The following is a 13,964-nucleotide window of genomic DNA, read 5'->3' as shown; positions in this document are numbered from 1 at the left end:
GACGCTAGCACTTGTCGACACCGGCGCTGCACTTTCAGCGATAGATGCCCGTATTTGCCGCAAGATAGGAAAAGTGACGACGCCGCATTCTGGACTGTATCTTCGAACTGCTAACGCGCAGCACGTCGAGCCATCCGGCGCCTGCACTGCTCGTGTCATAATTCAGGAGGTCCTCTATATCATAGAATTCATCGTGTTGCCATCATGCTCACACGACGTCATATTAGGTTGGGACTTTCTCTCCACACATCATACGATCATTGACTGCGCCCGCGCTTAAATCGAGCTGTTTCAGTTTTCGACCGATATTATCCCTGGCCATAACGACCATTGTCGCAAAATCGCTGTTTGAGAAGACACCGTTATACCTGCCTGGTCTTCCACTCTTGTCAGTATCTCTTGCGAATCTGCAGATGACGGCACAGTACTCTTCGCTCCGTCCGAACTCTTAGTTCGCCGCCGTTCACTACCACTGCCGTTCGCCGTCCTCGAGTTCAAAGCTGGCGCCTCTGTCATCTGCGTCTCAAACCCATCGGCTGAACCAATTACTTTACGCCGCCGTGAAAGCCTTGGCAGAGCAGAGCCACTGACCTCATCTTCAATATTTGACACGATGGAGGACTCCACTTATCTTGCTGCTCTCGAGGCATCGCCTCCTCAGTCACTACCGCGTTCTTTTACGCCAGCTATTACCAGTGACCTTACGACGACGCAGCGCGACGAACTTCTTCGCTTGCTCCAAAGCTTCTCTTCGTCTTTTGACTGCCAAGCAACATCACTCGGCCGCACAACGACTGTTTCGCACACTATCGACACTGGGAGCCATGCACCAATTCGACAGCGTCCCTACCGAGTATCGGCGACTGAAAGACGCGTTATCAATGATCAGGTGAACGATATGCTCAATCGCGGTGTCATCCAGCCTTCTAGTAGTCCTTGGGCATCACCAGTCGTCCTAGTTAAAAAGAAAGACGGCACCATACGATCTTGCATCGACTATCGAAGGCTTAACAAGATTACCCGAAAAGATGTATACCCGTTGCCACGTATTGACGACGCACTTGACTGTTTGCAAGGAGCGGAGTTTTTTTTTCCTGCTTAGGTCGCCGCTCTGGCTACTCGCAGGTGCCCATGGCTGACGCTAACTGTTCGAAAACCGCGTTTGTAACACCAGACAGCTTGTATGAATTCACTGTAATGCCGTTCGGTCTGTGCAATGCGCCCGCCACCTTCGAACGCATCATGAACGGCATCCTACGCGGCCTGAAGTGGCATACTTGCCTCTGCTACCTCGACGACGTTGTCGTCTTTTCTCCTGATTTTCCGACCCATCTTCGGCGTTTACATCAAGTTTTGACCTGTCTCCGGAATGCTGGTCTCCAGCTTAACTTAAAAAAGTGCCGATTTGCAGCTCGAAAACTGACTATATTAGGCCACGTTGTCTCCAAAGAAGGCATTCTTCCTGATCCTGCTAAACTTCGCGCCGTATCCGAATTTCCGAAGTCTACAAACTTGAAAGCACTGCGCAGCTTCATTGGCCTATGCTCTTATTTTCGACGTTTCGTTCACAATTTCGCTACTGTGATCACACCACTAAACCAACTTCTCCAAGGCGACAATGAACTTTCTGCTTGGTAAGAAGCCTCTGATTATGCCTTTACGACTCTTCGTCACCTACTCACGTCTCCGCCAATCTTGCGCCATTTTCATCCAAGCGCACCTACAGAACTTCACACTGACGCCAGTGGTGTCGGCCTTGGTGTCGTGCTCGCACAACGCAAGAACACTAATGCCGAATACGTAGTCGCCTATGCCAGTCGTGCCCTCACGAAACCTGAGGCCAATTACTCAGTAACAGAAAAAGAGTGCCTGGCTATCGTATGGGCTCTTCAAAAATTTCGTCCATATCTCTACGGTCGACGCTTTGATGTGGTGACGGATCATCACGCTCTTTGTTGGTTGTCCAACCTAAAGGACCCGTCGGGCCGCCTCGCTCGGTAGGCCCTCCGAATTCAGGAATATGATATCCGTGTCGTCTATCGCTCTGGACGCAAACACGCTGACGCCGATGTCCTCTCGCGCTCCCCAGTTACTTCAGACAGCAGCACTTCCAGCGACAGACATGACATCTCACCACTTGACATCCTGGACATGGTATCGGAGCAACGAAAAGACCCATGGATCGTCGTGATATTCGACTTTTTGTCAAATCCTCCGGCAACTTCAGCACCTCGAGCGTTACGCCGACAGGCGCAGCATTTCACAATCCAGGACGGACTTTTATACCGCCGTAACTACCACAATGACGGCCGCAAACGGCTCTTAGTAGTGCCTCGCCACCTACGACAAGAGTTCTGCTCCGCTTTTCATTCTGACCCGCAGTGTGGTCACGGCGGAGTGTCAAAAACTTACACACGGCTTCGCCTACAATATTATTGGCAAGGGATGTACACCTTCGTCCACAAATACGTACGCTCCTGCATTGCCTGCCAGCAACACAAATGTGTCCCGCATCTCTCCACCGCACCTCTCCAACCACTTCCCTGCCCAGCTCAGCCATTTGACCGTGTCGGCATTGATACGTACGCTCCTGCATTGCCTGCCAGCGACGCAAATGTGTCCCGCATCTCTCCACCGCACCTCTCCAACCACTTCCCTGCCCAGCTCAGCCATTTGACCGTGTCGGCATTGATATATACGGGCCTCTTCCATCTACTGGCGCTGGCAACCGATGGATTGTTGTCGCCGTAGATCATTTGACACGGTATGCTGAAACCGCCACCTTGCCTGCCGCATCAACAAAAGACATCGCCTCGTTCATTCTAAACAACTTCGTTCTCCGCCATGGCGCACCTCGTGAACTGTTGAGCGACTGGGGGCCGCGTATTCCTCTCGGATGTCCTGCAGTCACTCCTATCTGAATGCCAAATTATTCTCCGCACTACTACTGCTTATCATCCACAGACCAATGGCTTAACAGAACGATTCAACAGAACTCTTGGTGACATGCTATCAATGTATGTTGCGTCTGACCACTCCAACTGGTATCTTGTGCTTCCATTCGTCACATACGCATATAACACTGCCTCTCAAGCCCCACTACCGGTTTTTCACCATTCTTTCTGCTTTACGGCCGACATCCCTCCAGCACCATTGATATGGTTCTCCCGTACCAGCCGGACCCTGCTGAATGCTCACCTGTTTCTACGGTTGCTCAATACGCCGAGAAATGCCGACAACTGACCCGTTCTTTGACGTCTGCTCAACAGTGCCGCCAAAAAGAGCCTCACTACCTCAGCCCACAACCTCCCCCCTTGCCCATCGACTCACTCGTGTGGCTTTGGGTCCGCCTGTTGCTGCTCCTGGTCTTTAGTCCAAGCTCCTCCCGAAGTACCACGGGCCCTATCGCGTGGTTGCACAAACATCACCAGTGAACTACGTGGTCGAACCCGTATCGCCATCTTCCGATCTGCGTCGTCGGGGGCGAGAGACTGTGCACATTGACCGGCTGAAGCAGTATTACGATACGCCCACCTCTTCTTAAGTCGCCAGGATGGCTACTCTTCAATTCCGGGGGTGATTGTGACGAAGAAGATCGGCAGGCTGAAAAGCCCCGTTGCCATCGCGTGGCACGTACCCTGTTCGTTCACTGGCTGCGCCCTACCTGTTGGTGCTAAGTTTGTCGCTGCTGCTCTACGAGCCGAATAAACCCCCCTTTACAGCTGTAAAACGAATAACATTACCTACATTGAGCTGCTTTTCTTATCTAATTGCCTGACAAGAGGCCAGGTGCAAACTCAAGTGGCGAGGGATTCAATTTCTGCGAGCCAGCTCAGTAGCTATGGATAACCGGATGGCGAGGGTGGTGCCGGCGTCTACTAGTGGTCCGCTTTCCCTTACTTAGCTTGCAGTGGCTGGTAGAAAATCTCGGCGGCGTGCAACGGCAGGTTAGGGGGACACTAAAGCGAAACAATAAATCAGTTTAGACTAATGAAGCATTGTTTCAGAACCCTGCAGGGAGTCATCTCAAAAAAATAGTTTGATTATTCGATGAGAAAATGAAGGTCCAAGTTTGAGTATTTGAATTTCGCGCCTAAACCCCAGCGCCCGTAGGTCAGCGTGACGTCAGGGATTCCAAAGTATGTTTTCGCATTTGGGCCGCGTTGGCTGAGTAAAGGTTCCCGAAACTTGCCATGTTTAATATTTGGTTCCTTTAGAACACAATGTAGTAGTCTGTAGTGCTATATATAATTAGTAGGCCCTAGAAGACGCCATAAAAGTCCATAACGTCACAGCCACCAGGTGCGGGAACTTAAGTAGGCGTCGCCACCCGTATTTTGTTCTTGCGCTTTTTCTGGCTTACCAAACGTCTTATCGTTGTAAGAGTGGTGTTTTTGGTGTTGTAGAAAGGTAATTTACTGATGCAGAAGAAATCATCTTTCACTTTAGTGTCCCTTTAAGAATGCCGCTAAAACGGATTCTCGTCATAGAAGGGTATGCAGAGTGATGCCGTATACGTGCCAAAAGCGCTCTAGAACGTTATACTGCCACGCAGAAAGGTTTATTATGCGCAAATCATGCTCCCCGGCAGGTGCGAGTAGCCCGTGCATGAGCGATCGGCGGGGAGCCATCTTCTATTCCTTTCGGAACCGGGCAGTCTATGGCTATGTAGCGGCGCGGCGATGGAGCTGCGCACCACCCCCGCAGCCATAAACAACTCCGCGGGGCGTCCCGCGGGCCTCCCGTAAGCGGACCTTCGCGAGTGTTGGACACCAGGCACACGGATACATGATCCGACTCACTGTGCCGCGTGGGCGCAGCCCGACAACCTTTAGCCAATTGCAGATGGCTAATGGAAAAAAAGCGTCGAACCAGAAATATTTTTTTTGTTGGGCTTGATCATGCATAATCAGTGTATACACGCCACACCAGCTGTGGAGCTATCGCGGTTTTCGCGACGTCGCTTGACAGACAAGTGAAGTGGGGGTGGCCCAAAAATTCTTTGACTAATCGTGAAGGACTGGTTGCAGAATTGAAATAGGAAAGTTTGGAATAGCCTTACGTTAAACGCCCGTGGTGTACAAAATATTTACTCCAAACAGTAAGATAAAATTTCGACAGTGGTTTATTATACAGTGAAAAATGTACCACCGTTATTTAATATAAGCAATGCACTATTTTCTTCATGATATCGTTGAGAAATTATGGAGCAGAAGTGAAAGCACAGGTAAGCAGGTTCATATAAAAATATCATTGCGCAAGAACAGTGTGTCGTAAGTTTGATGCCTAATAGTAAAAAAACTTAAGTGATTAATTTATGCGCTTGAGTTGAATCCTTCGCACACACAACCGCCACCAAGAAGCATAAAACAACGGTAAAGTCGACATTTTTATAGTAAACTTTCTAAATGTGTAACTATGAAGGCACAGTAATTTATAGTTTACGTGCACGGACTGTGGCTTGCGTGCCAACCAGGGCTATTTGGCCACGCGCGTAGTGTACATAATGCTTGGTTACAAAGCCCACTTTATTTATTTATTTAAAAAATTACATTATGGGGTTTAACGTGCCAAAACCACTTTCTGATTATGAGGCACGCCGTAGTGGAGGATTCCGGAAATTTCGAACACCTGGGGTTCTTTAACGTGCACTTAACTCTAAGTACGCGAGTGTTTTCGCATTTCGCTATTTCTAATCTTCAGTAATAATTTATGCCCTATGCTTGTACTAATCACAGTACCTTGATGTTTACTGACAGCAAAGGCAAGCACCCAAAGGAAAGGCACATTGAGATTTTGCTCTTTAAGCGGAAAAAGCAAAACATACACATCAGGATTGCTTTCTCGTTTTGTCTCGCCGTTAGTTCCTTGAATGATGAACATCATTCGCTTATTGCGCGGAATCGTCATTTAGCTTTCCGCTCTGGCGGCCCTATGCCCTACGCTCTATTTATGCCCTATGCTTGTACTAATCACAGTACCTTGATGTTTACTGACCGCGAAGGCAAGCACCCACCAAGGGAAAGGCACATTGAGATATTGCTTTTTAAGCGAAAAAAGCAAAACATACACATCAGGATTGCTTTCTCGTTTTGTCCCGCCGTTAGTCCCTTGAATGATGAACAACATCATTCGCTTATTGCGCGCAATCGTCATTTAGCTTTCCGCTCTGGCGGCCCTATGCCCTATGCTGTATTTATGCCCTATGCTTGTACTAATCACAGTACCTTGATGTTTACTGACCGCGAAGGCAAGCACCCAAAGGAAAGGCACATTGAGATTTTGCTCTTTAAGCGGAAAAAGCAAAACATACACATCAGGATTGCTTTCTCGTTTTGTCTCGCCGTTAGTTCCTTGAATGATGAACATCATTCGCTTATTGCGCGGAATCGTCATTTAGCTTTCCGCTCTGGCGGCCCTATGCCCTACGCTCTATTTATGCCCTATGCTTGTACTAATCACAGTACCTTGATGTTTACTGACCGCGAAGGCAAGCACCCACCAAGGGAAAGGCACATTGAGATATTGCTTTTTAAGCGAAAAAAGCAAAACATACACATCAGGATTGCTTTCTCGTTTTGTCCCGCCGTTAGTCCCTTGAATGATGAACAACATCATTCGCTTATTGCGCGCAATCGTCATTTAGCTTTCCGCTCTGGCGGCCCTATGCCCTATGCTGTATTTATGCCCTATGCTTGTACTAATCACAGTACCTTGATGTTTACTGACCGCGAAGGCAAGCACCCAAGGGAAAGGCACATTGAGATTTTGCTCTTTAAGCGAAAAAAGCAATACATACACATCAGGATTGCTTTCTCGTTTTGTCTCGCCGTTAGTCCCTTGAATGATGAACAACAGCATTCGCTTATTGCGCGCAATCGTCATTTAGCCTTCCGCTCTGGCGGCCCTATGCCCTACGCTCTATTTATGCCCTATGCTTGTACTAATCACAGTACCTTGATGTTTACTGACCGCGAAGGCAAGCACCCACCAAGGGAAAGGGACACTGAGATTTAGCTTTTTAAGCGAAAAAGCAAAACATACACATCAGGATTGCTTTCTCGTTTTGTCCCGCCGTTAGTCCCTTGAATGATGAACAACATCATTCGCTTATTGCGCGCAATCGTCATTTAGCTTTCCGCTCTGGCGGCCCTATGCCCTATGCTCTATTTATGCCCTATGCTTGTACTAATCACAGTACCTTGATGTTTACTGACCGCGAAGGCAAGCACCCAAGGGAAAGGCACATTGAGATTTTGCTCTTTAAGCGAAAAAAGCAATACATACACATCAGGATTGCTTTCTCGTTTTGTCTCGCCGTTAGTCCCTTGAATGATGAACAACAGCATTCGCTTATTGCGCGGAATCGTCATTTAGCTTTCCGCTCTGGCGGCCTTATGCCCTACGCTCTATTTATGCCCTATGCTTGTACTAATCACAGTACCTTGATGTTTACTGACCGCGAAGGCAAGCACCCACCAAGGGAAAGGCACATTGAGATATTGCTTTTTAAGCGAAAAAAGCAATACATACACATCAGGATTGCTTTCTCGTTTTGTCCCGCCGTTAGTCCCTTGAATGATGAACAACATCATTCGCTTATTGCGCGCAATCGTCATTTAGCTTTCCGCTCTGGCGGCCCTATGCCCTATGCTGTATTTATGCCCTATGCTTGTACTAATCACAGTACCTTGATGTTTACTGACCGCGAAGGCAAGCACCCAAGGGAAAGGCACATTGAGATTTTGCTCTTTAAGCGAAAAAAGCAATACATACACATCAGGATTGCTTTCTCGTTTTGTCTCGCCGTTAGTCCCTTGAATGATGAACAACAGCATTCGCTTATTGCGCGCAATCGTCATTTAGCCTTCCGCTCTGGCGGCCCTATGCCCTACGCTCTATTTATGCCCTATGCTTGTACTAATCACAGTACCTTGATGTTTACTGACCGCGAAGGCAAGCACCCACCAAGGGAAAGGGACACTGAGATTTAGCTTTTTAAGCGAAAAAGCAAAACATACACATCAGGATTGCTTTCTCGTTTTGTCCCGCCGTTAGTCCCTTGAATGATGAACAACATCATTCGCTTATTGCGCGCAATCGTCATTTAGCTTTCCGCTCTGGCGGCCCTATGCCCTATGCTCTATTTATGCCCTATGCTTGTACTAATCACAGTACCTTGATGTTTACTGACCGCGAAGGCAAGCACCCAAGGGAAAGGCACATTGAGATTTTGCTCTTTAAGCGAAAAAAGCAATACATACACATCAGGATTGCTTTCTCGTTTTGTCTCGCCGTTAGTCCCTTGAATGATGAACAACAGCATTCGCTTATTGCGCGGAATCGTCATTTAGCTTTCCGCTCTGGCGGCCCTATGCCCTACGCTCTATTTATGCCCTATGCTTGTACTAATCACAGTACCTTGATGTTTACTGACCGCGAAGGCAAGCACCCACCAAGGGAAAGGCACATTGAGATATTGCTTTTTAAGCGAAAAAAGCAAAACATACACATCAGGATTGCTTTCTCGTTTTGTCCCGCCGTTAGTCCCTTGAATGATGAACAACATCATTCGCTTATTGCGCGCAATCGTCATTTAGCTTTCCGCTCTGGCGGCCCTATGCCCTATGCTCTATTTATGCCCTATGCTTGTACTAATCACAGTACCTTGATGTTTACTGACCGCGAAGGCAAGCACCCAAGGGAAAGGCACATTGAGATTTTGCTCTTTAAGCGAAAAAAGCAATACATACACATCAGGACTGCTTTCTCGTTTTGTCTCGCCGTTAGTCCCTTGAATGATGAACATCATTCGCTTATTGCGCGGAATCGTCATTTAGCTTTCCGCTCTGGCGGCCCTATGCCCTACGCTCTATTTATGCCCTATGCTTGTACTAATCACAGTACCTTGATGTTTACTGACCGCGAAGGCAAGCACCCACCAAGGGAAAGGCACATTGAGATATTGCTTTTTAAGCGAAAAAAGCAAAACATACACATCAGGATTGCTTTCTCGTTTTGTCCCGCCGTTAGTCCCTTGAATGATGAACAACATCATTCGCTTATTGCGCGCAATCGTCATTTAGCTTTCCGCTCTGGCGGCCCTATGCCCTATGCTCTATTTATGCCCTATGCTTGTACTAATCACAGTACCTTGATGTTTACTGACCGCGAAGGCAAGCACCCAAGGGAAAGGCACATTGAGATTTTGCTCTTTAAGCGAAAAAAGCAATACATACACATCAGGATTGCTTTCTCGTTTTGTCTCGCCGTTAGTCCCTTGAATGATGAACAACAGCATTCGCTTATTGCGCGGAATCGTCATTTAGCTTTCCGCTCTGGCGGCCCTATGCCCTACGCTCTATTTATGCCCTATGCTTGTACTAATCACAGTACCTTGATGTTTACTGACCGCGAAGGCAAGCACCCACCAAGGGAAAGGCACATTGAGATATTGCTTTTTAAGCGAAAAAAGCAAAACATACACATCAGGATTGCTTTCTCGTTTTGTCCCGCCGTTAGTCCCTTGAATGATGAACAACATCATTCGCTTATTGCGCGCAATCGTCATTTAGCTTTCCGCTCTGGCGGCCCTATGCCCTATGCTCTATTTATGCCCTATGCTTGTACTAATCACAGTACCTTGATGTTTACTGACCGCGAAGGCAAGCACCCAAGGGAAAGGCACATTGAGATTTTGCTCTTTAAGCGAAAAAAGCAATACATACACATCAGGATTGCTTTCTCGTTTTGTCTCGCCGTTAGTTCCTTGAATGATGAACATCATTCGCTTATTGCGCGGAATCGTCATTTAGCTTTCCGCTCTGGCGGCCCTATGCCCTACGCTCTATTTATGCCCTATGCTTGTACTAATCACAGTACCTTGATGTTTACTGACCGCGAAGGCAAGCACCCACCAAGGGAAAGGCACATTGAGATATTGCTTTTTAAGCGAAAAAAGCAAAACATACACATCAGGATTGCTTTCTCGTTTTGTCCCGCCGTTAGTCCCTTGAATGATGAACAACATCATTCGCTTATTGCGCGCAATCGTCATTTAGCTTTCCGCTCTGGCGGCCCTATGCCCTATGCTCTATTTATGCCCTATGCTTGTACTAATCACAGTACCTTGATGTTTACTGACCGCGAAGGCAAGCACCCAAGGGAAAGGCACATTGAGATTTTGCTCTTTAAGCGAAAAAAGCAATACATACACATCAGGATTGCTTTCTCGTTTTGTCTCGCCGTTAGTTCCTTGAATGATGAACATCATTCGCTTATTGCGCGGAATCGTCATTTAGCTTTCCGCTCTGGCGGCCCTATGCCCTACGCTCTATTTATGCCCTATGCTTGTACTAATCACAGTACCTTGATGTTTACTGACCGCGAAGGCAAGCACCCACCAAGGGAAAGGCACATTGAGATATTGCTTTTTAAGCGAAAAAAGCAAAACATACACATCAGGATTGCTTTCTCGTTTTGTCCCGCCGTTAGTCCCTTGAATGATGAACAACATCATTCGCTTATTGCGCGCAATCGTCATTTAGCTTTCCGCTCTGGCGGCCCTATGCCCTATGCTCTATTTATGCCCTATGCTTGTACTAATCACAGTACCTTGATGTTTACTGACCGCGAAGGCAAGCACCCAAGGGAAAGGCACATTGAGATTTTGCTCTTTAAGCGAAAAAAGCAATACATACACATCAGGATTGCTTTCTCGTTTTGTCTCGCCGTTAGTTCCTTGAATGATGAACATCATTCGCTTATTGCGCGGAATCGTCATTTAGCTTTCCGCTCTGGCGGCCCTATGCCCTACGCTCTATTTATGCCCTATGCTTGTACTAATCACAGTACCTTGATGTTTACTGACCGCGAAGGCAAGCACCCACCAAGGGAAAGGCACATTGAGATATTGCTTTTTAAGCGAAAAAAGCAAAACATACACATCAGGATTGCTTTCTCGTTTTGTCCCGCCGTTAGTCCCTTGAATGATGAACAACATCATTCGCTTATTGCGCGCAATCGTCATTTAGCTTTCCGCTCTGGCGGCCCTATGCCCTATGCTCTATTTATGCCCTATGCTTGTACTAATCACAGTACCTTGATGTTTACTGACCGCGAAGGCAAGCACCCAAGGGAAAGGCACATTGAGATTTTGCTCTTTAAGCGAAAAAAGCAATACATACACATCAGGATTGCTTTCTCGTTTTGTCTCGCCGTTAGTCCCTTGAATGATGAACAACAGCATTCGCTTATTGCGCGCAATCGTCATTTAGCCTTCCGCTCTGGCGGCCCTATGCCCTACGCTCTATTTATGCCCTATGCTTGTACTAATCACAGTACCTTGATGTTTACTGACCGCGAAGGCAAGCACCCACCAAGGGAAAGGGACACTGAGATTTAGCTTTTTAAGCGAAAAAGCAAAACATACACATCAGGATTGCTTTCTCGTTTTGTCCCGCCGTTAGTCCCTTGAATGATGAACAACATCATTCGCTTATTGCGCGCAATCGTCATTTAGCTTTCCGCTCTGGCGGCCCTATGCCCTATGCTCTATTTATGCCCTATGCTTGTACTAATCACAGTACCTTGATGTTTACTGACCGCGAAGGCAAGCACCCAAGAGAAAGGCACATTGAGATTTTGCTCTTTAAGCGAAAAAAGCAATACATACACATCAGGATTGCTTTCTCGTTTTGTCTCGCCGTTAGTCCCTTGAATGATGAACAACAGCATTCGCTTATTGCGCGGAATCGTCATTTAGCTTTCCGCTCTGGCGGCCCTATGCCCTACGCTCTATTTATGCCCTATGCTTGTACTAATCACAGTACCTTGATGTTTACTGACCGCGAAGGCAAGCACCCACCAAGGGAAAGGCACATTGAGATATTGCTTTTTAAGCGAAAAAAGCAAAACATACACATCAGGATTGCTTTCTCGTTTTGTCCCGCCGTTAGTCCCTTGAATGATGAACAACATCATTCGCTTATTGCGCGCAATCGTCATTTAGCTTTCCGCTCTGGCGGCCCTATGCCCTATGCTCTATTTATGCCCTATGCTTGTACTAATCACAGTACCTTGATGTTTACTGACCGCGAAGGCAAGCACCCAAGGGAAAGGCACATTGAGATTTTGCTCTTTAAGCGAAAAAAGCAATACATACACATCAGGATTGCTTTCTCGTTTTGTCTCGCCGTTAGTCCCTTGAATGATGAACAACAGCATTCGCTTATTGCGCGCAATCGTCATTTAGCCTTCCGCTCTGGCGGCCCTATGCCCTACGCTCTATTTATGCCCTATGCTTGTACTAATCACAGTACCTTGATGTTTACTGACCGCGAAGGCAAGCACCCACCAAGGGAAAGGGACACTGAGATTTAGCTTTTTAAGTGAAAAAGCAAAACATACACATCAGGATTGCTTTCTCGTTTTGTCTCGCCGTTAGTCCCTTGAATGATGAACAACATCATTCGCTTATTGCGCGCAATCGTCATTTAGCTTTCCGCTCTGGCGGCCCTATGCCCTACGCTCTATTTATGCCCTATGCTTGTACTAATCACAGTACCTTGATGTTTACTGACCGCGAAGGCAAGCACCCACCAAGGGAAAGGGACACTGAGATTTTGCTCTTTAAGCGAAAAAAGCAAAACATACACATCAGGATTGCTTTCTCGTTTTGTCTCGCCGTTAGTCCCTTGAATGATGAACAACAGCATTCGCTTATTGCGCGCAATCGTCATTTAGCTTTCCGCTCTGGCGGCAAAAGCGATGGAGACGATGGAGCAGTCATTATTTCGAGACCGAGGGCGCATTTCGCCCGGGGCAATTTAAGACCTCGATGTGGATGCAAAGTTCGCCTGCAGAAAGATCAGACACCACTTGCGCTGCAGACAGCTCAAGGAACTGTAGGAGCGAAAAAGAAAAAAAAATAAGATGCACATGGTGGCCGCTAGACATAACTTGCCGACAAGGGTCCCCTGAAAGAGAAAACAAGTGAAGTATATACCTTACGCACGCTTTGGTTGCCTGCGAACAACGTGTGTCACATAAATTATCGTGTTTCAGTGCGGTCGATTCCGTTTTCTTTCATCCTTGGGCAAACATGCAAGTTTGGAAAGGAAGCGAAAGGAAGCGCCGTTCGTGCGTGTTGCATGAGGAAAGAAGGCAGGTTGGAAAAGGGAGCCTGCGCCGTTCATTGCTATTTTTTTTTTTTTTTTTTTGCTTTGATTTCGCTGGAGTCCTTCCTAGCGATCCACGTACCTGTATGGTTTGCCCGACTATAGCCATCCCGTGTACAGAAAGTAGCCGCGCCTGCAGGCTCAAAGCTCGCCCTCACTTCTCACTCTGCTAGGTTTGCGGGGAATGATCTGGACAGAGAAAAGAGCCCGCACGGGCAGAGGTGGCGTTACAGGAAGGGAAGACCATGCTGCGACCGAAGGCAACCTAAGAACGCCGGCGTGCTTGGTTAAGAGTAGCAAAGAATATAATAACAAAGAATGAAAAAAGACAGCGGGAGAGGGGGCGGGGGGAGGGGGACAGGACAAGCAGCTAAGAAGGACGAAACCATCGCAAGTTCAGTGCTATTTGTCAGCGCTAATGACATTATCCAGTCGTCGCCTGCACGGCCCGCCTATTGTTCCTGCATTAGCTCGCCGCCTTTGGACAGTTTCTTTCGTGCCCTTAAGTTAGTGCTCCTTGCGGGCTATTCCACGAGGACCACACTCGTCATTAATTTTTTTTTTTGTACACAATAGGGCACTTTGGTGGTCGATCGGGATTTTTCTTCGTTTTTCGCGCGAACACTTATTCGTTTATCGTGAACTAAATTGCTGCGATACTGTGACCCATGTGCGCCAGATTATTTGCCACGGTCATTAGGGTCCTCACCAAGGCAAACTCGCAAAGGCTAGACGTTTCGATCTGTTGCTTGTAGTCGTTTGCCATCGTAAAAGAAGATGCTAGTT

At 47.4% G+C, this 13,964-nt stretch overlaps 1 protein-coding gene across 3 annotated transcripts in view; it reads right to left on the bottom strand.

Moving 5' to 3' along the window:
* LOC126548160 (RYamide receptor-like) overlaps positions 1-13,964 on the bottom strand; it is a 331,757-nt gene that overhangs the window by 12,549 nt on the left and 305,244 nt on the right. Inside the window, exon 4 of one of the 3 annotated variants that reach the window (XR_007602875.2) lies at positions 13,261-13,367. The exons of 1 other annotated variant lie outside the window; for it this stretch is intronic. Coding sequence is in view for 1 of the 2 variants with exons in the window: in XM_055063052.1 (XP_054919027.1) it covers positions 13,320-13,367 (48 nt within the window). In the remaining variant the exon portion in view is untranslated. Of the gene's footprint in view, positions 1-12,615; positions 13,368-13,964 lie in introns of those variants that run through there. One more of the 3 variants, XM_055063052.1, reaches the window with a different exon arrangement.

This window comes from Dermacentor andersoni, chromosome 1 (assembly GCF_023375885.2).
Source record: "Dermacentor andersoni chromosome 1, qqDerAnde1_hic_scaffold, whole genome shotgun sequence".
Lineage (NCBI taxonomy): Eukaryota > Metazoa > Arthropoda > Arachnida > Ixodida > Ixodidae > Dermacentor > Dermacentor andersoni.
This window is presented reverse-complemented; position numbering and strand designations above follow the sequence as displayed.